At 48.7% G+C, this 23,151-nt stretch overlaps 2 protein-coding genes across 3 annotated transcripts in view; one reads left to right on the top strand and one right to left on the bottom strand.

The window, feature by feature from the left end:
- Window positions 1-23,151, top strand: part of GRM8 (glutamate metabotropic receptor 8) — a 1,803,300-nt gene that overhangs the window by 626,926 nt on the left and 1,153,223 nt on the right. The window lies entirely within an intron of this gene.
- On the bottom strand, window positions 1,897-21,945 carry LOC138513134 (uncharacterized). The gene is made up of 3 exons (XM_069627775.1): window positions 21,859-21,945; window positions 2,344-2,716; window positions 1,897-2,297 (listed from the first exon to the last, which is right to left on the bottom strand). The coding sequence occupies exons 1-3, from the start codon at window positions 21,943-21,945 to the stop codon at window positions 1,897-1,899; spliced, it is 861 nt and encodes a 286-aa protein (XP_069483876.1).

The following is a 23,151-nucleotide window of genomic DNA, read 5'->3' as shown; positions in this document are numbered from 1 at the left end:
TCGCCTTGAAGCTCCGCGTGGAGCTCAGTTTTCACGCCTGTTGGCCGTAAGTTGCATCAGTAGTTCTCTGAGTATTGTGCATGAGGCTGGACTCATGCCTTCCCCTAGATAATTCACATCCTACTTACCTGCAATTGATGACCCGCCTGTATCCATGCACTGCTAGCTGCAGTGTGAGCCGGGGAGGCCGTGAGCAATGACTTCTCTGTTCAAGCCCCCTCCCAAAGACCCCCTTTGCTACTTCACAATTGCACATGTGTTGAAATCTTTGGGGGTCTCATACCTCCCCACAAAACTGTACCCCCCTCTGTTTCAACAAGTTAATGCTCAGTTTTCACTTTAGACGTGTACAACAGCTTAACCGTACACATTAACGTCCCAATCAAAGATGGCTTCCTTTTTGTGCACTTTGAGGTCTGCTGAGCTATTGGATCATTCTTCAGCCAATCAGTTTCAGAGCCCTGCTTGGGATGTCCTTAAATTGAGGGCGCATCTGCAGGAAACTTTCTGTGTCTAATTATTACAAAATATCATACTTTTGAAAAACTAAGAACGACACAAATTTCAGATAAGTTTTTCAAAAACACGTTTTTACTTGCCTAGTTACAGTGGATTAAAAGATTAAAGGCCTAGTTCACAGAGCATTTTCCAATGGGGGTTTGCCATTATAAAACGGTTCTGTGAATTAGGCCCACATTATAGGCAGCAAATGACTGTGCAAAGATGCCCTCCCTTGCATGACGCCATGCCGGCCATTAAAGGAAACGACGGAATGAAGGTAACATCCAGCTGTATTATCAATAAAATATTGTGACCACTAAACCATTCTGGATAACGCTATATCATAATTACAGTAAACAATGCATTATTAACCCTTAAACGGGGTGCTCAGTTCCTGTAGACATTAGGCCATTCCCACCAATTTCTAACCAAGAGACTGATGAGATCCTAACCAGAGAGGATGAGGTAGGTAAACCTCTTCTTAAAAATAAACATTGAAAGAAATGTAACTGAGCATCAATTAATAAATGTGCTTTAAGTTTCAGGGACATGAAAATGTGTATCAACACTTTTGTTTGCTAATTTTGTAATATTTAGACATCTCAGGTGAAAAGCAATATTGCTCTTGGGACTTTCTTCTCTGGTTTTTCTTCTCTGGTTTTTCCACTCGGGTTTTTCTTCTCTGGTTTTTCTGCTTGGGGTTTTATTCTCAGCTTTTTCTGCTCTCTTTTTCCGCTCGGCTTTTTCTGCTCGGCTTTTTCTTCTTAGCTTTTTCTGCTCTGGATTTTCTGCTCGGGATTTTCTGCTCTGGTTTTTTTGCTCTGGTTTTTTTGCTCTGGTTTTTTCTTCTCTGGTTTTTTCTTCTCTGTTTTTTTTTCTCTGGTTTTTCTTCTCAGGTTTTTCTTCTTGGCTTTTTCTTCTCAGCTTTTTCTGCTCAGCTTTTTCTACTCTGGTTTTTCTGCTCTGGTTTTTCTGCTCTGGTTTTTCTTCTCTGGTTTTTCTCCTCTGGTTTTTCTTCTCTGGTTTTTCTTCTCTGGTTTTTCTTCTTGGCTTTTTCTGCTCTGGTTTTTCTTATCTGGTTTTTCTTATCTGGTTTTTCCGCTCAGGTTTTCTTCTCTGGTTTTTCTGCTCTGGTTTTTCTGCTTGGGTTTTTCTTCTCAGCTTTTTCTGCTCTGGTTTTTCTTCTCTGGTTTTTCTTCTCTGGTTTTTCTTCTCAGCTTTTTCTGGTTGGCTTTTTCTGCACGGGTTTTTCTTCTCAGGTTTTTCTTCTCAGGTTTTTATTTTCTGGTTTTTCTTCTCAGCTTTTTTTGCTCTGGTTTTTCTTCTCTGGTTTTTCTTCTCAGCTTTTTCTGCACGGGTTTTTGATCTCAGGTTTTTCTTCTCAGGTTTTTCTTCTCAGGTTTTTCTTTTCTGGTTTTTCTTTTCTGGTTTTTCTTCTATGGTTTTTCTTTTCTGGTTTTTCTTCTCTGGTTTTTCTGCTCTGCTTTTTCTGCTCTGCTTTTTCTGCTCAGGATTTTCTGCTCTGGTTTTTCTGCTCGGGTTTTTCTGCTCGGGTTTTTCTGCTCGGGTTCTTCTGGTCGGGTTCTTCTGCTCGGGTTCTTCTGCTCGGCTTTTTCTGCTTGGGTTTTTCTGCTTGGGTTTTTTTCTCTGGCTTTTCTTCTCTGGTTTTTCTTTTCTGGTTTTTCTTCTCTGGTTTTTCTTTTCTGGTTTTTCTTTTCTGGTTTTTCTTCTCTGGTTTTTCTGCTCTGCTTTTTCTGCTCTGCTTTTTCTGCTCAGGATTTTCTGCTCTAGTTTTTCTGCTCGGGTTTTTCTGCTCGGATTTTTCTGCTCGGGTTTTTCTGCTCGGGTTCTTCTGCTCGGGTTCTTCTGCTCGGGTTTTTCTTCTTGGCTTTTTCTGCTTGGGTTTTTCTGCTTGGGTTTTTCTTCTCTGGTTTTTCTTCTCGGCTTTTTCTTCTTGGGTTTTTCTGCTTGGGTTTTTCTTCTCTGCATTTTCTGCTCGGTTTTTTCTGCTGTGGTTTTTCGTTTGGGTTTTTCTTCTGGGCTTTTTCTTCTTGTGATTTTCTCTGCAGGTTTTTCTTCTCGGGTTTTTCTTCTCTGGTTTTTCCCTTGGGTTTTTCTTCTTCGGTTTTTGTTCTTCGGGTTTTTCTTCTCGGGTTTTTCTGCTCGGGTTTTTCTGCTCTGGTTTTTCTGCATGGGTTTTTCTGCTCGGGTTTTTCTGCTCAGGTTTTTCTTCTCAGCTTTTTCTGCTCTGGTTTTTCTTCTTGGCTTTTTCTGATGGGTTTTTTTGCTCTGGTTTTTCTTCTCTGGTTTTTCTTCTCAGCTTTTTCTTCTTGGCTTTTTCTGCTCGTTTGTTTTCTGCTCAGTTTTTTCTGCTCTAGTTTTTCTGCCCTGGTTTTTCTTCTGGGCTTTTTCTGCTCTGGTTTTTCTGCTCGGGTTTTTCTGCTCGGGTTTTTGTGCTTGGGTTTTTCTGCTCGGGTTTTACTGCTCAGGTTTTTGTGCTCAGGTTTTTCTGCTCAGGTTTTTCTTCTCGGCTTTTTCTGCTCTGCTTTTTCTGCTCAGGTTTTTCTTTTTTGTTTTTTTTCTGCTCCGGTTTGTCTTCTCAGGTTTTTCTTCTCAGTTTTTTCTGCTCGGTTTTTCGCTCTTGCATTTGATACAGTGAGACTCTGTTGAAGACATGTGCCATCACTCAGTCCAGTTCCTAATTTGAGGACATGCCTTGCTTGTTGGCCTGCAACGATCCATAACCGGTCTATGGAGTTTGAAAGTCTGTCTAGCCTCTGATCTGCCCTTTCATGCTCCCTGATTCTTCAGTCGTTGCGTAATTTGGTTAGCGTGTGTCTTTTGTTGCTGCCTAACCTCTAGAAAATGTAGCCTTTTTCTGATCAGTTACTGCCTTAACCTACTGTTGCCTGGCTTGTACCGAGTTGAATGTTTCATGAATTGCTGCCATTTGTCAGCAGCAAATTGGGCATATATGTGTCTATCTCACACCGACCGGATAAACCAATTCATCAATGCATGTGTTTTGACTAGATTTGGTAATTTCAAAAGGAACGATTAAGATAAAAAGATAGGTCATTAGAAAATAATGGCTTTATTGCTGTTTTTGTGGTGCTATCCCTGGATTCCTGAAAGGTTTGCTTTGTTTAAGGAAGAGGTTGATACTAGTGAATAATACGCACGTATCATTATGTTATCTGCTCCTCTCTGGGATTGCTTCGGGCAGCTGAGTGTTTGAGTTGCTTAGATGGTATCAGAGACTGAATGTTACTGTGAAAACCGGATCGGGCGGAGATGCAAATCGGCCGACCAGCGATATTTAGATATTTAGGGCTAGAGAAATATTCCCTTCTCTGCCTATACTCATTTACTCTTGTGGATGGACAGAGCAGCGACTGTTATCCATGTTGATTCATCTCATATCTGTTATTGTTATCAATTTTCTTCTGAGCAATGTAGCAGTGCTATTTTTGCTTTCTGTAACTGTTTACGTCTGGAGAGAAAGAGCGGGCCTATGAAACCTACACTATTTTTACGCTAGTATGAAAAAATGTTGGACCTCATTACGAGTTAGCCCAGGAATCAGTGGTAATTCCGCTGCTGTGGAATTACTGTTACCGCCGTTTTACACAGCGCAATTACGGCCGTATTCCAACATGGCAGGGGCGTGCACAGGGCATTGGTGGTAATGGTAATTCCACTGCATGGATGTGGTAGAATTTCCACCACAAATCGGCGGAATTACTATTACCGCCATATAGGATGGTGGAAAAAAGTCACTGCCATAAAAAGAAGCACCCCGTTGGTCATTTTGGAAATGACAACCCGTTGGATATCACGACACAGGAGTGCCATCCAAACACAATAAGCACCAAAACCATGTAAGGAGGAAAGGGGAAAAAACAGGGTCCCTGATCTGAGGCTCAGGATGCCCAAATTCACCGGGAACCAACTCACTGTACTCGCTGAGCAAGAGTTGGCCCACTCTGAGGAGTTATACGGGTCGCAACACCGGGAACCAACTCACTGTACTCGCTGAGCAAGAGTTGGCCCACCCTGAGGAGTTATACGGGTCGCAACACCGGGAACCAACTCACTGTACTCGCTGAGCAAGAGTTGGCCCACTCTGAGGAGTTATACGGGTCGCAACACCGGGAACCAACTCACTGTACTCGCTGAGCAAGAGTTGGCCCACTCTGAGGAGTTATACGGGTCGCAACACCGGGAACCAACTCACTGTACTCGCTGAGCAAGAGTTGGCCCACCCTGAGGAGTTATACGGGTCGCAACACCGGGAACCAACTCACTGTACTCGCTGAGCAAGAGTTGGCCCACTCTGAGGAGTTATACGGGTCGCAACACCGGGAACCAACTCACTGTACTCGCTGAGCAAGAGTTGGCCCACTCTGAGGAGTTATACGGGTCGCAACACCGGGAACCAACTCACTGTACTCGCTGAGCAAGAGTTGGCCCACTCTGAGGAGTTATACGGGTCGCAACACCGGGAAACAACTCACTGTACTCGCTGAGCAAGAGTTGGCCCACTCTGAGGAGTTATATGGGTCGCAACACCGGGAAACAACTCAACAGAGGAAAAATGGCATATGAGGCAATATTAGGGACAAGGTGGTGGCCTTGGGACATTTGCAATGGGAGGCAGATGAAATGAAAAAAAAACAGTGGAATTACCTAAATACCAGGGTGAGGCGTCTCATCTCCATCCACCAAAGGGAGACAGTAGTCACTGGTGGCAGCAGCGTGGAACCCCTCCAACTCGCACCCTGGGAAGGATGGTGAGCGTGATCCAACATATGGCAGGCATCGATGATGTGTGCACTGCATGGGCACTGCATTAATTGGAGCCAGAGTGAGTACCTCAGTGAATGAGGGCCCCAGGAGGATAGCTCAGTGGCAAGGTGCTCGCCTTGGGAACAAGACAACATGGAGAAACACAGGTTTGATCCCGGGGTCCGCGCTTAGAAACCTCTGGGTATTCATCACATCATATCATAGGTGTAGAACCATGTAGGCATACACACATGCTGTGACTGCCTTGCATGCATATAACAGCAACTGCAACAATGCATGAAGCATCCATGTAAGACTGCGGGCCACAATAACATGAGTCACTGAAGCCATGACACCCCAAAACATGGCAATGAGGCAGGATGGGGAGCTGATGAGACAGCCAAGCACCACCATGGCATGGCAAGATGGAAGGAAACATGCACATCCACGGCACACTACACAACTACTCCTTGCCTGTACACGGGCCACCCATGCACAGTCAACACAACAATGACCACGTCGGTCTCCAACCTTGAACACCATTGGAGATGTGTGTCAGCCCTACGAACCCAGCAACTGTAATGTACCACACATCAACACGATGACCAACATCAAGTCGACATGACCCTCACAGTACACAATACAATACAATCTGCTGACAGCACCACATGCATAGAATGCATTTTCAGGTCCCGATCTACTGTGCACATGTTCCCAGTGGGACAATCAGGCCCTGATCTGGAGTAAGTGGACATGCAAGTCACCCCAAACCAACCACATGATCGCCTTGATACAACCCCTGCTACACCAACCCTGCCAGTCAAATGAGTCATCACCCCCTGCCGGCGCAATACACTGTGAGGGCTAAATAAAAGTGACAGTGAATGTTGACTTGCCATGCACAACTAAACCAATGCATTCATGCACATTTTAATGTCCCAGAAGCCATCCAATCAGCCCGGACCTTGCACCACACCAGCACCATCAGGTGCCCCCGGCCCAACTGGACAGGATAGGGTACGGAGATGCAGCGTGCCACCCAAAAAAGGGCACCATGTGATTGTGACCCCTACAGCTACGTCTGCTGCAGCAAAGGACTCGGGCACAAGGCCTCAACAGGCCGCAAATGTGTAGTCAGGCACACCAGCAACAGGGCAAACCACCACAGCTGTGGCATCTGCAGACACACACATGGGCATGAGTGCAGACGACAGCCTGCAAGACCAACAGGCCATGGCTGCCACATCAAAAGTGCAGATGAAATCAACCCCCACACCATCAGTTCAGGCTCATTCACCTGTCTGCCAGTTCTCACCTAAGTCCTCACCCCTGCAGAACCTGTCACCACTACATACAACTCCTTCACCACGCTCATCCTGCCGTGCACTGGTGTACCAATAGGACGCGTCCTCAGATGAACAGGCTCATCAAACCCATCCTCCAGCACGGGATGCACTACATGGCCATGCACAAGCCCAGGAGCATGTTGCAGCCCCCACAATGCAGGCCATCTGGGATCTACTGACCGCATCGAGCACGGGCAGGCACAGATGCGCGCAATTGTTCATTCACAGGCAATGCAGGGTGTGACTCAGGGGTCGGAAAGACAAATGACCTGGGCCGTGGCCCGACTGTGCAGGAGCACAGCGGACACTAATGCCAGCCAAATCTTTGTGAGTCAGAGGGTGAGGGAGCTGGCCAAGCAGCTATCAGCCTCTAACGTGACCATGTCCCGAGCCATCATCCTCGCTGTGGCACACCTCAGGGGCAGTGTTCAGGGGCATTCCCTGTCCACCCACTCAACTGATGGGTCAACGGAAGGCACACCACCCAGGCGTTCGCAGCGCCTCACATCTCATGCTTCCCATACCAAGGGCAAAGGGGACAGGAGGAAGCGGTAGTGGGAGATGTTGTTGGGTGTGGTTCATTGGTGTTGGGGCCGGGGGTAGGAGGTAGGAGTTGGTGCTGGGGGTGGGAGTTGGTTTTCGGGCTAGGGGTGGGAGTTGGTGTAGGGGCTGGGGTGGGAGTTGGTTTTGGGGTTAGGGGTGGGGGTTGGAAGTTGGTGTAGGGGCTGGGGTTTCCTTTTTTCCAAAAATAAACCCTGTTTAAATCAGATCATCTTGTATGTTTTAATTCAATGCATTAATTGCATGTATGGGCCGCATGCATCCAAAGTGATTAGAAATTGTCCATAAGGTCGTGGCTGACCATTTGTCCTTCCCTAATGTCCCCACATACGTCTTGTGGTGCCCTGTTTACACCTTTATCGTCTTCCTCATCTGAGCTAGGGAGGTTGTGGTCCCCATCTACAGGCCTTTCAATGTTCCTACGTTTGCACAAGTTGTGCTGCATTGCATGGCAGGATGCTCTGTGTCGTCCCATGGTTCAAGTCTGTGTCCTGGGGTGGGTGAGTCAGGGTTCTGGGCCTGGTCTGTGATTTCTGCTCAGACATCATTGGACCTGTAGTTGTTTCAATTTGCTAACGCTTACTTAGGCCAGGTGTGTGTCTGTGATTGTTGCGGTCAGGTCTATGTGCTACTTACCTACAAATCAGTTGTGCTGTCCTCTGTACCTCTCTGTGTATGCAGGTAGGGTGTTATTCCACAGCATCATCGAGTCATGTGTGAGCCTAGGGTATTGCGCACATCAGTGGCTGATTGTGTGGTCGGCATCGCAGGTCATTGGCACATTCATGGAATTACACGCCTGAGGAACTACTGCCATTTTATGGGGTAGTCATAATTTTGCGTAGTGGTCAAGTTGGCGGTAATGGAATTAGTGCCAGTTTTAACAGTTACGCCATACTTTTACATGAGGCCCTTTGTGCAAAACATGTTTCTCAATAACATGTACCTCACTAAGGCTGACCTGAAATCTATATTGTCCGAAGGGGAAAGGGTTAACGAGCTAAACAAAAAACTAGGAACGTGTGTGGATTAAGAGGCGGAAAGCATTAGGATGTGGTAGTTATCCTCAATAAATAGTAGAAGTGAAATAAAAAAAACACGTATGTTATTACAAAGATGTCTTTCAAGAAGACATTTTCACTAGAAACCCTTTTTACAGATGTAAAGACTGCAATAAGGGTTTATTGCAGTGTTCCTTATTAGGGTAGTCTGAGGTGTTCCACCTCCTAAATGGGTGCTCTGTTACTTTTTATTAAAAATACATGATTTCATATTCTTCACCTTTATTTCTTTTTTAACCAAAGAACATTCTATTCCATCCTCCTAAATATCCCCAATGCTTATTCAAATCAAACCCACAGCAAATCACCTTCCCATCCCTGCAGCAAACGCACACCTCTTGATAAACACCTCTGTCCCGGGAGGATAGCTCAGGGGCAACGTGCTCGCCTTGGAAGCAAGACGACACAGAGCAACACAAGTTCGATCCCCGGGTCCACGCTTAGAAACCTCGTTATAAATAACCAATTACAATTAGAGGACAATTTACGTTTATTAGAAAAAGGATTCTAATGTGGTGGTTTGGCTGATAGATTCGGTCTTTCTGCATTTATATTTGATCTCTTTTGTGATTGCTGGTATTTGTATGAATATTTAAAATAAACCTATTAAAAAAATCAACAACAAAAAAAGAAAAAAAGTAAGCAGGACGGCATGTTTTATTAGTTAGTTGTCATCCATTCACAAAAGACAGCAGGGAGATTACTCATTCGGGGTCCCTTGACTCATCTTTTGATTCAGTATTTTGTGCAAACTTAAGTGTTAACCCAGAAAGAGTTGTTGGCCAATTCAACCAAGAGCAAGCTCAACAGTTGTTACTGTGACATGGTTGAAGTACGAAAACACAAACAATCCACATGCAAATAGAGTTCAACATGTATTGTGGTTTGTCAACTCTTCTATGGTTTTTGTTAAAATATATGTGTACAGGATGGCCTTTTAAAGAGTTTTAAAATAGCCAAGAAGAGGTCACAAAATGAACTTCTTGGAATCCACCCAGGATTAGAAGAAATAAAGCTGGTCTCATCTTCTTCCATTTCCCTTCCTGGGGGGGACATGAGTGGCGTAAACACGTTTTTCTTGTTGTTTTCAATAGTCTAAGGCTTTATCCCAATGGATTACTTGAAGGCTTTCGGGATCTTATACCCCATGATTAACTAACCATTAAAAAGTCCACATCAGTCATTGCAGTTCAACAGGTCAGTCGCTCTCCTGGTCCCACTCACATAGGCTAATCCTTGCTCTTGAAGGATGACTGCTCATTGTTTGAGGGCCTTAAACGGGCACTTCAATGCCATTGCATCAACTTCAGCCCACACCACAAAGCTGATCAATGCCTGTAGACTCTTCTCCTGCCTTACTGTCGCCCGTGCCCTCATATGGTCTAGGCTTGACTACTGTAATGCCCTTTTTGCAGGCACAGCTACCTGGAACCTCAATAAATTACAAGTTATCCAAAATAATGCTCTCAGGGCCAACTTGAACATCCCCAGATAGGAACATATGTCTGTTGCCAGAAAAGAAGTGCACTGGCTTCCTTACGGGCAAAGGCACATCTTCCAGTCCCTGGCCATCACACACAGGTGGCTGACCATCACGCACAGGTGCCTGGCGATCACACACAGGTGCCTGGCCATCACACACAGGTGCCTGGCCATCACACACAGGTGCCTGGCCATCACGCACAGGTGCCAGGCCATCACGCACAGGTGCCTGGCCATCACGCACAGGTGCCTGGCCATCACGCACAAGGGCCTGGCCATTACGCACAAGTGCCTGGCCATCACACATAGGTGCCTTGCCATCACGCACAGGTGCCTGGCCATCACGCAGAGGTGCCTGGCCATCACGCAGAGGTGCCTGGCCCTCATGCATAGGTGCCTGGCCCTCACGCACAGGTGCCTGGCCCTCACGCACACGTGCCTGGTCATCACGCACAAGTGCCTGGCCATCACGCACAGGTGCCTGGCCATCACGCACTAACCTGACCTCTATATAGGTGCCTGGCCATCACGCACAGGCACCTGGCCATCACGCACAGGTGCCTGGCCATCACACACAAGTGCCTGGCCATCACTGCACCCAGGTACTTATCCCAAAACTTCCACGAGGTCAATTCCATCAGACCTTCACAGTCCTTATATACGAACAGACTTGTCACCCTTAGAATCAGAAGGAACAGATCTGGGGGTGTGAGCTGTCCGGTCATTGCCTCAGAGAATACCAATGTTCCCCCCGCCCCCACCACCTCAGAGTGGAGACAGTCGTCCTGGGTATTCCACAAGAACCTAAAAACATTACTGTTTGCACAGGAAGCATCCGCTGCTAGCCATACTACCCACAACCAGGTCACCTTCGCCTGCATATGAATGTTGTTCTCTCGCTGTTCACACTGTCTGAAATACCTGTGTGTATTGTCTACATCTGGGTAACTAGCGCCCTGATGCCTGACGGTTTGGCGCACTGCTATAAATGTTTAAATTAATAAAGAAATAGGCTGAGGAGTGCGGCGCCATCCTTCCTCTCAAACCCTTTCTCTCCTTCTCTGGGGTCGTAGTGCTAGACCTCCTCTCAACCTCTCTGGTCCTTTAAGGACCTGCCTCAACTTCAGGGCAACCGCACTGCCTTGTGCCTCCTGGCCTGGACTGACCTGGCCCACCATAACATTCCTGGATTTCCTGATCCCCTACTTCTACTGTAGGCCTAGTCTATCAGCAGCCCATCCACTTCCTCTTGAGTTCTCCGTTCATCTTTCTACCCCTCTTGGGTCTCTCCTAATCTCCACCTTCTTACTCGGCCACCTTCTTCATCCTTTTGGGCACAAAAGCCTCATCTCTACAATTCTTTCCATCTATCCCCTTTTCATCTGTTTGGGCAGAACACACCCTGATCTCTGGTTGATATCTGCACCCCCTCCCACCAACTCCTTAGAGGGCATCTGCACCCACAGTTCTCATTTTTAAGGTGACTCCTGCAACCTAACTTCTAATTCATGTGGTGACACTTGAACCCCAACTTCTAATTCTCAGGGTGACTCCTCCACCCTGACCTATATATTTCATAGTCGCTCCTGCACACAGCTTCTAAACATAGGCGGCATCTGCACCCCAACTTCTGAATAGCTGGATAATCCTTGCACCCCATCCCACAAATCTCAAGAGATCCCCTGTACTACTGCCTTTAATACTCCAGGGAGTCAGCTTGGACCGGCCTCTGGCAACTCTCCTCACTTCTGGAGGTCCTCTCTTAAACTCCTTCTCAAGCAGTCTCCTCTCAGTTCTCTCTCTCTCCAGCAGTTTCCTCTCTTAAGCTTCTTCTCAAGCAGTCTTCTCTCAGTTCTCTCTGTCCTTGGCAGCCTCCACCCAGTTCTCTCTCTCTCCGGCAGTTTCCTCTCGGTTCTCTCTCTCCAGCAGTCTCCTCTCAGTTCTCTCTCTCCAGCAGTCTCCTCCCAGTTGTCTCTCTCCAGACAACTGGGAGGAGACTGCTGTTCTCTCTCTCTGGCAGTCTTCTCTCAGTTCTCTTTCTCCCTGGCAGCCTCCACCCAGTTCTCTCTCTCTCCGGCAGTTTCCTCTCGGTTCTCTCTCTCCAGCAGTCTCCTCTCAGTTCTCTCTCTCCAGCAGTCTCCTCCCAGTTGTCTCTCTCAGCAGTCTCCTCTCAGTTCTCTCTCTCTGGCAGTCTCCTCTCAGTTCTCTCTCTCCAGCAGTCTCCTCTCAGTTCTCTCTCTCCCTGGCAGCCTCCTCCCAGTTCTCTCTCTCTCCGGCAGTTTCCTCTGGGTTCTCTTTCTCCAGCAGCCTCCTCTCAGTTCTCTCTGTCCCTGGCAGCCTCCACCCAGTTCTCTCTCTCTCCGGCAGTTTCCTCTCGGTTCTCTCTCTCCAGCAGTCTCCTCTCAGTTCTCTCTCTCCAGCAGTCTCCTCCCAGTTGTCTCTCTCCAGCAGTCTCCTCTCAGTTCTCTCTCTCCAGCAGCCTCCTCTCAGTTCTCTCTCTCCAGCAGTCTCCTCCCAGTTGTCTCTCTCCAGCAGTCTCCTCTCAGTTCTCTCTCTCAGCAGTCTCCTCTCAGTTCTCTCTCTCTGGCAGTCTCCTCTCAGTTCTCTCTCTCCAGCAGTCTCCTCTCAGTTCTCTCTCTCCCTGGCAGCCTCCTCCCAGTTCTCTCTCTCTCTGGCAGTTTCCTCTGGGTTTTCTTTCTCCAGCAGCCTCCTCTCAGTTCTCTCTGTCCCTGGCAGTCTCCTCTCAGTCCTCTCTCTCTGGCAGTCTTCTCTCAGTTCTCTTTCTCCCTGGAAGCCTCCACCCAGTTCTCTCTCTCTCCGGCAGTTTCCTCTCGGTTCTCTCTCTCCAGCAGTCTCCTCTCAGTTCTCTCTCTCTAGCAGTCTCCTCCCAGTTGTCTCTCTCCAGCAGCCTCCTCTCAGTTCTCTCTCTCCAGCAGCCTCCTCTCAGTTATCTCTCTCCAGCAGTCTCCTCCCAGTTGTCTCTCTCCAGCAGTCTCCTCTCAGTTCTCTCTCTCCAGCAGTCTCCTCTCAGTTCTCTCTCTCTGGCAGTCTCCTCTCAGTTCTCTCTCTCCAGCAGTCTCCTCTCAGTTCTCTCTCTCCCTGGCAGCCTCCTCCCAGTTGTCTCTCTCTCCGGCAGTTTCCTCTGGGTTCTCTTTCTCCAGCAGCCTCCTCTCAGTTCTCTCTCTCCAGCAGTCTCCTCTCAGTTCTCTCTCTCCAGCTGTCTCCTCCCAGTTCTCTCTCTTCAGCAGTCTCCTCCCAGTTCTCTCTCTTCAGCAGTCTCCTCTCAGTTCTCTCTCTCCAGCAGTCTCCTCCCAGTTCTCTCTCTCCAGCAGTCTCCTCTCAGTTCTCTCTCTCTGGCAGTCTCCTCTCAGTTCTCTCTCTCTTTGGCAGTCTCCTCTCAGTTCTCTCTCTCCCTGGCAGCCTCCTCCCAGTCCTCTCTCTCTGGCAGTTTCCTCTCAGTTCTCTCTCCTGCAGTCTCATCTCGGTTCTCTCGCTCCAACAGTCTCCTCTCAGTTCTTTCTCTCCTGCAGTCTCCTCTCAGTTCTTTCTCTCCTGCAGTCTCCTCCCAGTTCTCTCTCTCCAGCAGTCTCCTCTCAGTTCTCTCTCTCTGGCAGTCTCCTCTCAGTTCTCTCTCTCCCTGGCAGCCTCCTCCCAGTTCTCTCTCTCTCTGGCAGTTTCCTCTCAGTTCTCTCTCTCTCTGGCAGTTTCCTCTCGGTTCTCTCTCTCTGGCAGTTTCCTCTCAGTTCTCTCTCTCCTGCAGTCTCATCTCGGTTCTCTCGCTCCAACAGTCTCCTATCAGTTCTTTCTCTCCTGCAGTCTCATCTCGGTTCTCTCGCTCCAACAGTCTCCTCTCAGTTCTTTCTCGCCTGCAGTCTCCTCTCAGTTCTCTCCCCAGCAGTCTCCTCTCAGTTCTCTCTCTCCAGCAGTCTCTTCTCAGTTCTCCCTCTCCCTGGCAGCCTCCTCCCAGTTCTCTCTCTCTCTCTGGCAGTTTCCTCTCGGTTCTCTCTCTCTGGCAGTCTCCTCTCAGTTCTCTTTCTCCAGCAGTCTCCTCCCAGTTCTCTCTCTCCAGCAGTCTCCTCCCAGTTCTCTCTCTCCAGCAGTCTCCGCTCAGTTCTCTCTCTCCTGCAGTCTCCTCTCTGTTCTCTCTCTCCAGCAGTCTGCTCTCAGTTCTTTCTCTCCAGCAGTCTCCTCCCAGTTCTCTCACTCCAGCAGTCTCCTCTCAGTTCTCTCTCTCCGGCAGTCTCCTCTCAGTTCTCTCTCTCTCCAGCCATCTCCTCTCAGTTCTCTCTCCCCAGCAGTCTCCACTCAGTTCTCTCTCTCTCCCTGGCAGTCTCCTCTCGGTTCTCTCTCTCCAGCAACCTCCTCTCGGTTCTCTCTCTCCTGCAGTCTCCTCTCAGTTCTCTCTCAAGCAGTCTCCACTCAGTTCTCTCTCTCCAGCAGTCTCCTCTCTTAAGCTCCTTCTCAAGCAGTCTCCTCTCAGTTCTCTCTCTCCAGCAGTCTCCTCCCAGTTATCTCTCTCCAGCAGTCTTCTCTCAGTTCTCTCTCTCCAGCAGTCTCCTCTCAGTTGTCTCTCTCTGGCAGTCTCCTCTCAGTTCTCTCTCTCCAGAAGTCTCCTCTCAGTTTTCTCTCTCCCTGGCAGCCTCCTCCCAGTTCTCTCTCTCTCTGGCAGTTTCCTCTCGGTTCTCTTTCTCCAGCAGCCTCCTCTCAGTGCTCTCTCTCCAGCAGTCTCCTCTCAGTTCTCTCTCTCCAGCAGTCTCCTCCCAGTTCTCTCTCTCCAGCAGTCTCCTTTCAGTTCTCTCTCTCCTGCAGTCTCCTCTCAGTTCTCTCTCTCTCTGGCAGTGTCCTCTAAGTTCTCTCTCTACAGCAGTCTCCTCTCAGTTCTCTCTCTCCAGCAGTCTCCTCTCAGTTCTCTCTCTCCCTGGCAGCCTCCTCTCAGTTTTCTCTCTCCCTGGCAACCTCCTCCCAGTTCTCTCTCTCTATGGCAGTTTCCTCTCGGTTCTCTCTCTCCAGCAGTCTCCTCTCAGTTCTCTCTCTTCAGCAGTCTCCTCTCAGTTCCCTCTCTCCTGCAGTCTCCTCTCAGTTCTCTCTCTCCAGCAATCTCCTCTCAGTTCTCTCTCTCCAGCAATCTACTCCCAGTTCTCTCTCTCCAGCAGTCTCCTCTCAGTTCGCTCTCTCCGGCAGTCTCCTCTCAGTTCTCTCTCTCTCCAGCCATCTCCTCTCAGTTCTCTCTCCCCAGCAGTCTCCACTTAGTTCTCTCTCTCTCCCTGGCCGTCTCCTCCCAGTTCTCTCTCTCTCCAGCAGTTTCCTCTCAGTTCTCTCTCTCCAGCAACCTCCTCTCGGTTCTCTCTCTCCTGCAGTCTCCTCTCAGTTCTCTCTCAAGCAGTCTCCACTCAGTTCTCTCTATCCAGCAGTCTTCTCTCTTAAGCTCCTTCTCAAGCAGTCTCCTCTCAGTTCTCTCTCTCCAGCAGTCTCCTCTCAGTTGTCTCTCTCCAGCAGTCTCCTCTCAGTTCTCTCTCTCCAGCAGTCTCCTCTGTTCTCTCTCTCTGGCAGTCTCCTCTCACTTCTCTCTCTCCAGCAGTCTCCTCTCAGTTCTCTCTCTCCCTGGCAGCCTCCTCCCAGTTCTCTCTCTCTCTCTGGCAGTTTCCTCTCGGTTCTCTCTTTCCAGCAGCCTCCTCTCAGTTCTCTCTCTCCAGCAGTCTCCTCCCAGTTCTCTCTCTCCAGCAGTCTCCTCTCAGTTCTCTCTCTCCAACAGTCTCCTCTCAGTTCTCTCTCTCCGGCAATCTCCTCTCAGTTCTCTCTCTCCAGCCATCTCCTCTCAGTTCTCTCCCCAGCAGTTCTCTCTCTCTCTCTCTCTCTCTCTCTCTCTCTCCCTCTCTCCCTCTCCCTCTCCCTCTCCCTCTCCCTCTCCCTCCCCCTCCCTCTCTCCATCTCCCTCTCCCTCTCTCCCCCTCAGCGGCTCCCTTGCCAGACTGAGCTTCTGGGTTTACATCCAGTGGTCTCTGCTCCCTGCACCCCCACTCGCCCCCCCCGTGTCGGACTCTGAGAAAGGTCTGCACCTGTGCAATCCTGGACTGGCATTGTATTTGATTGGCTGATGTTACCAGCCTCACTCACCTTTGCCCGTTTGAGTCTGATGGGCAGGGCTAGGACTGTATCAGTCCTGGTGGACATTATGGAGTTTGTTTGACTTTCTGTGACACTTCCTGCTGGTGCCATCACTGCCTTTCCCAAAGGACTGGAGACCTTGCACCCCATCATGTGAAAAGTGCTGAACTCGCAAATGTATGAAATCCATGCCTACCGTCACCAAATGCCTGGACATCTCTTTTACAGGCAAAGGGATCTTTTCTCTGCTCCATGGTTGGGACAGGCTATTTCATACATTACCTCGCCTAGGAGTGTTTCTAAAGTTTTTTAAAAATAACTTTGTTTCAAGGGGAGGGAGATCTCACTGTGTGTCCCCTGCATTCGTGAGGGGTGCTCTTAGAATTCCCCTGCCCTGGCCTTCCCCGTGCCCAAAATCCTCTGGCCCATGTTGGAAGCCTTGCAATTAGTTCGTCCTTCTGACACACCCCAAACTCTGGCCGGGGACGTCGGCCCATACATTATACAAAGCATTTATTATCAGAAATCATTTGTTTCTTTGTGTGTATATAACATATCCGCACGTGTTATGGTGTCTTTAGAGGTCATATGAACTGGACAGTGGTTAATCGACCCTTAACTGCCAGGCTATTATGCAAGTCTATGCAAAAAGGGCGGGCATACCCGCCCTTGGCACTTAAGGGGCTAAGTGAGGGCATCTTTGGCTTTAGGGGGAGTGGAGGCCACTTGTTGCCTTATCTACATTGCGTTTAATAGTTGAATGTGTATTAAATATTCATCGTGGCCCCAAATGCATTTGTATTTATTTCAGTTAAAGACTGAACAGCTAATTACTGCTTTTAATATTTTATCATGCAACGTTTTGGTCGTAAAATGTACAACTGTTTAATTTTCTCATTCAATATAGTTCATCACAAGGGAATTTTGCAGACACATTGCAAACAAATGCCATCAATTTCAACATTTTGAAACATGTAATCCTTTAGATAATGAAGAGAAGGCGTCTGGAAATGCAAAGAAGAGGGGTAAAAAGCTCAAAGTTCAGATTCAAGAAAAATCCAAGCCGGCATGTTTGCATGACACATGTGTGCACCAATGATCATGCAAATGGCCAGTTTACACAAGGGCATCCCAAGCTGGGCAATACTCCTTTTCAGAACATGGCTTTGCAGTTCCCCTAATAGTAAAGGTAAACAAAATTCAATTTGACTCACCTGTGGAACGTCTTTGACATGGCCCAAAAAGTTGCACCTTTCCAGAGCAGGGGCAAAGTACACATGTATTTATGTTTATCAATCACAGGGAAGGCAAAGCATTTTTGGCACAATTGATCATTGATTACAGAGCAGAAGACATTGTTCCCTTTAAAAAGGGGTGAGAGAATGTGACTTGGAGACCAGATGCTGTCGGGGAAGGTACTGGACAGAATGACATAGGAACGGGATGGCGAGGAAGTGCTGAATTAAAGATGGAGGGGTGACGGAAAAGTGCTGTACGGTTGTCCGTGAAGGGTAGGGAGAGAGGGAAACAGGTGATGCAGTAGCGCAGAGTGGTAGAAAACAGGTTCTTCAGAAAGAAGGAGAGCGTGCAGGTTGGTTTTAAATAGTGGTAGATTTGGAGTAGTGCGGAGAGGGAGAGGAAGAGCGTTCCAGAGTAGGGCTTGAGTGGTGGCAAGGAGGTGAGCCATGGATGATCGTAACGAGCGACGTAGGTAGTGAGATGAACAGATAGCTAGGGTGGGGAGAGTCCATGTATAGTTTTGAAGATAAGTTTTCACTTAACCATTTGTTTAATAGATAGCCGGCCGATTTGGCGATGGGTAGAGAGAGAGGTACTGCAAGAAAGGTGGAAAAGTGTGCAGACAGCAGCGTTGAGGGCTTTGTACAGAGGTGAAAAAAGCATAGTTGGGAAGGCCATAGAGAAGACTGGCACAATAATCAGATCAAAACAATAGAGGTGATGGCTTGAAGGTTTGGAATGAATCCTAACCTCTGGCATTGCTCTGGGCAACACTCCAGACCATTGTTCTCCTGTCAAGCCATTTTAAAAGGGGAAAGACCATATGCAAATCAGGCTTGGTCCCACCCCAAAAAGGGCAGTCCAGCCCGAACTGCTTGATCACATCCCTTCTGCACGAGACCTCAAGCATCCCCAAACATGTTTCGGCCTTGTTGGACCTCATCAGTGAGGAGTAGCTTGGGTCTCTAGGCCCAGCAGGCACTGGACCCACGTCTGGGCATACCCGTCACACTCGGGGTGACTTACACAAAACAATAGAGGTGATGGCTGGATTGTTTGGAATGAATCCTAACCTCTGGCATTGCTCTGGGCAACCGTCCAGACCATCGTTCTTCGCCTGCCAAGCCATTACAGAAGGGGAAAGACCATACGCAAATCAGGCTTGGCCCCACCCCAAAAGGGGCAGTCCAGCCCGAACTGCTTGATCACATCCCTTCTGCACGAGACCACAAGCATCCCCAAACATGTTACTCCTCACTGATGACGCCCAACAAGTCTGTCTGGGGATGCTTGTGGTCTCGTGCCGAAGGTGTTACGCTCACCTGGTTCCCACGGGGGCATTGACCGGAACTGGGCCGCTGTTGTTTCCACCAGCGTGACGTGTAGCGCCCAGATGACTGACTGGACTGGCCCGCTCAGCCTAGTTTGTCTGGCTCGCAGGAATATTCTTCTGCAAAGGAGAAGAGGAATTAACCACCCGTGGAATTGAGTGTCAACCCACCTTCCCCACTCCCGTTGTCTTCCCACAGATCACTCTTAATGTCCCCTCCTTAGTCTCACCTGATGGTTTGGAAGGATGAGCTCTCCATCCTGCGTCGACCGCAGGGGCGCGTTGATGACCAGTGACTTCACTGGCGTAGAGGAATTGGTGAGTTCCAGTATTGACTCTAAAGTCCAATTGTTCATAAGAGTTCAAATGTCTGATCTTCACTCTGTCCGATTCCTTGCAGGTTGCCGATTAATCCACTCAAAGATTTCCAAATGGCAATTGGTAAGATTCAGGTAAGTCTATTGTGGTTTTCCCCTTAGGGGCCGGGGTACGGCGATGAAGCAGAGTTGACTGTGCCGACCCGAGATGAGGTGAGACCCCCGTGGTAAATCAGGTAAGTTTTATGGGGGGTCACTTGTATTGTCTTTGCTTTCTCCCCTTAGGGGCCGGGGTACGGCGATGAAGCAGAGTTGACTGCGCCGACCCGAGATGAGGTGAGTACCCCCCGTGGTAAATCAGGTAAATCCTTGGGGGTAGCTTGTATAGCCTTAGAGAGTTCCCTTGCTCACCTTGCTGTCTTTGTCTCCTTAGGTGTCGGAGGGCGGCCGCGAGATGGAGAGAGCGTGATGGAATGCTGAAGTACCGCCAAGCAGGTGAGTTCAGCGCGGCGCCGTAGGAATGCGAAGCGATGCTTCAAAGACTTCTGTCTTTCAGCTCCGTGGCGAAATGGATCAGGATTCAGGTAAGGATTAAAGTTAAAACTCCTGTTCTGACATTTATCCTTCTTTTCTTCTTGTTTCAGGAGTCCCAGGACTGAAGCGGGCGTGGCTGAAGACTGGAGCTGCTGAAAACACGGTGAGCGTTACACTGCAGCAAGCAGAATAACGCGAAGCACGTGTGGCTGTCCGGGCGTGGTTTAAATAGCCTTGGAAGAAGATCCAGGTAGGTATTCTTCCACAGCCCCACCCAAGTAACAAAATAGTCCCTTCAGTAAAATAGTCCCTCCTAAGCCTCATTTGGCTTGAGTCTTCATGCAGCATGGTCTGCCTCAGGTGAGTATGCAGCATGGTCTGCTTCAGGTAAGTTATCAATAATGAGCCTGGCGCCCATGGCGCCAGGACTGACTTTATCTTTATGAGCCTGGCGCCATAGGCGCCAGGACTGCACCCAAACAGCCCCTAACTGTGGCTTTTGGGCATGCTCCAAGTGGCATGATGCCTGCTTCCGGGGCTGCTGGGCCTGGTCTGGTCTTCCGGGGGCAGGCATCATGACAGAGGGGATGTGACCTAGCAGTTCGGGCCGTACTGCCCCTTTTGGGGTAGGACCAAGCCTGATTTGCATATGGTTTTTCCCCTTCAATAATAGCTTAGCAGGCTGAAAATGATGGTCTGCAGGGTTACCCTGAGGTGTGCCTGTGGTTTTGATTAATTCAAAACCTTCCAGCCATCACCTTTTTGTTTTACAATAATCAGATCTACCAACGACTAAGGAGATGATTAGTTGTTTAGTAGTATTTAAAGGAAGACGATGACAGAATTTTCTGATATTGAGGAGGTTGCACTGGCAGATTTGGAGATGAAAAGCGAGAAGTTGTGTGATGGTTTGAAGATGTCACCAAGATTAACGGTGTAAACTGAGTAAGGAAGGTATTCTGGAGAGAAGAGAAGAAGATGAGGAGAGGAAGAGATAGGCTGTTTGGCTGGAAAGTAGAGATCTTCAGTCTTAGTGGCGTTGAGAATGAGTGAGTGAGATGACATCCAATATTCGATGGTGGAGGGACATTTTGAAATTGTTGACAGTAGCTCATTGGATAAATAGTGAAAGGTAAAGAATATCAGAGTGTCGTCAGCAAAGAGTTGATAGGAGAGGCCATAAGAGGAGATCCGGGTGCGCAGAGCTCAAGTATAGGGAGTGAAGCTCCGTACTCCAAATTAACAGAAATACCTTGCCTGTAATTGTAGCCAGCATTTTACGTACTCGTGTACACATCATAGAAAGTGAAAGTTGTTAGCAGACGAGGGAAGTCTTTCTAACAAGGGAAATGTAACACACGCTGATGTTAACAAAGCTGAAATACGTGTGTGTAGAGAAAGCATTTCTTTTCCCCATTGTTAAAAGTTACTTATTGCTGAATGGTCTTCTGGCTCCTGTTAACGAGGAGAGCGTTGCCGGTAAACTTATTGAAGTAGAGCTGACTTTTCCCGAGATGTTATGAGCACAGTTTAATGTCTGAACATGTCACGCATGAAACAGTGTTTCCCCAATTCCTTGGAAGCTTAACGTTGACGAAAAGGTGGGAACGCGCATCTTTTTAATTGGCAGTTCAAGATCAAAACAAAAGCAAATGTGCTTAATTTCATTTCCATTACGAGACTTGCATTTTGTAACATACTGAACACTGAAGTAGAAGTTGTAGAAGTCGTTGAAGGTGAAAAAAAAACAAGTATTACCCAGGCCAAGAGAACAAACCCTGTTAAAATAAACTCAGCTAATTTAAGAACTGCATACTATTATTTTGAGAGTAGCATCAGCTGTTTTTTTAACCCAGGGTTCTCTAGTGTAAGGGTGACACAGTTATCCAAGGCTGAAAGAGTGGTACCACAGCTTTGGGGTAACTACTGGAGGGAAAGGCATATATGAAGCTGGGGAAGGGAGCACGGTACTTGTTGAAAAGGCTACATTTAAAATCTGTAAAGCTGAGGCTATTCAAGTTGAGGAAAAATAGTCTAGAAGCTAAATACAGATTTGGTGGTATCTGCAAGACCAAAGGAAAGGCAAAGAGGCTGCCCTTTCTTGCCATGCAAGAGGGAAGAGTGTCTTGCCTACCTGTAGAGGTCGAAGAAATCTTGTTGAAGTTGTCTAAAACTTTAAGTAGCAGTAGCAGCAGTAGAACTGTGGTTGTCAACACTCTTGTCAGAACTGTAGCAGTTTAATGTAGTAGCAGAAGTGAACTGTCTGGCAAGGGAGCCTGCTCACACAGTATCATTAATAGAAGAGAGTTTCTGAAGAGAGCAAATCCTACACAGAAGCATCCTGACATTCGAGGGGATTGGTTCCTCCGACGTATTCCAAATCTATGACAGGTAATCGCCACACCTGTGCTGCTTTGCGTCGATAACGTCGATACGCTGTCCTTGAGGGCCTCTGTCAAGCCGACATCACCGGATTTATAAGTAGGATGCACGACGCCCGTAGCCTCAGTTCCATTTTTTTTCCGCAAATGTGTTCGCTTTGAAGACCTCGGCGCATCGGTTCTTCTGTGTTATATTCTTTTGGTACTTCAAACCTGTTTGTTTCTGAAGATTTCCATGATGTCTTCATCTTCTTCTACCCCGCGGCTGTGTTTCAAGAAGTATCGGGACTGCGGTTCCATGATATCGCTAACAGACCCGCACAATGCCTGCCTCTGGTGCCTCGGTGAGGACAACGCCACGGACGATTGTGACGAGTACCAGTCGTTGACATCGAAGGTCCTGCGGGAGTGTAAGAAGAAGCGTTCTGTCGGCAGGGTGACCAAGCACCGAAAGTCGAAATCCATTGGGCTTTCGACCGACGATTCAAGGGGCGACTCTCTGCATCGTCAGCGCAAGTCCAGGGGGTGTCGGTCCCGCAGTGGGTCCCGTCATTCCTCTGCCTCTTCGAGGCACTCACGGAAGCGTTGTCACTGGTCGCCTTCCTCGTGCTCGTCCGAGGACTCCGCCCGTCGGCGGGTTGCTTGTCCCAACAAGCATTCTTCTGTGGAATGGGATTCATTTCGTAAGGAGATGATGGCGATTTTTCAGTGGCAGGGTTCCGTTCCGTCTGCGCCGTCGAAAGACAACGGCAGGGAACGTGCTGGAGCCACCGATCGCACGCCTTCGGGTTGGAGCGGTCGGCGCGAACCCCGGGCACCTTCGAGGTCCTGGTCGGACAAGGTGGATCGCTCTAGCCATGCCCGCTCCAGGTCCCGGTCCTCAACACCATCGAGACCATCAGAGCCTGTGAGGTCTTCGAAGAAGACGTCGACACCTTTGGCACCGAGGGTGTCGAAGGACACGCTCGGGGCCCTGCCTTCGAGGCCTGTGTCGACGCCCTCGACACCTTTTGTGGATGCTTTATCGGAGGTACCCCGTTCTTTCGGTGGAAACCCAGAGGAAGGCCCTGAAGAAGGCAGTGAGACCTATCTTTGAGCCTTTTTCTATGCCCTCCTCCAGGGATTGATTCCAGCCTCTGGATTTCTGAGGTGGAGGAAGGGTCTGAGGAAGGTTTGGTTCCAGATGAGGTTCCTGATGAGATATTGTCTGGTCATGGCCAGATTAAAGACTTGCGTCAGTCTTTGCACGATGCCAGTGGTCTTGATACCTCCCCGGAGGTTGAGTTTGGCAGGCCTGAGCCTGGTACACATGCTGATTCTTCGTACAGGCGGCTGATGTCGAGGGTGACAGAGTATTTGGGGTGGTCTGCACCACCAGTAGATTTTCTGCAGGATGACCTGACAGATATCTTGTACCAAGGTCCACCAACTGACCCAGTACTGCCATTTCATTTGGCCTTGCAACGAAGGGTGGCGGCGGCTTGGACGGCACCAGAGAGTCTACCA

This window comes from Ambystoma mexicanum, chromosome 12 (assembly GCF_040938575.1).
Source record: "Ambystoma mexicanum isolate Mex_15411 chromosome 12, UKY_AmexF1_1, whole genome shotgun sequence".
Classification (NCBI taxonomy): domain Eukaryota; kingdom Metazoa; phylum Chordata; class Amphibia; order Caudata; family Ambystomatidae; genus Ambystoma; species Ambystoma mexicanum.
The sequence above is the reverse complement of the archived record's forward strand: the minus strand, read 5'-3'. Positions and strand labels throughout refer to the sequence as shown.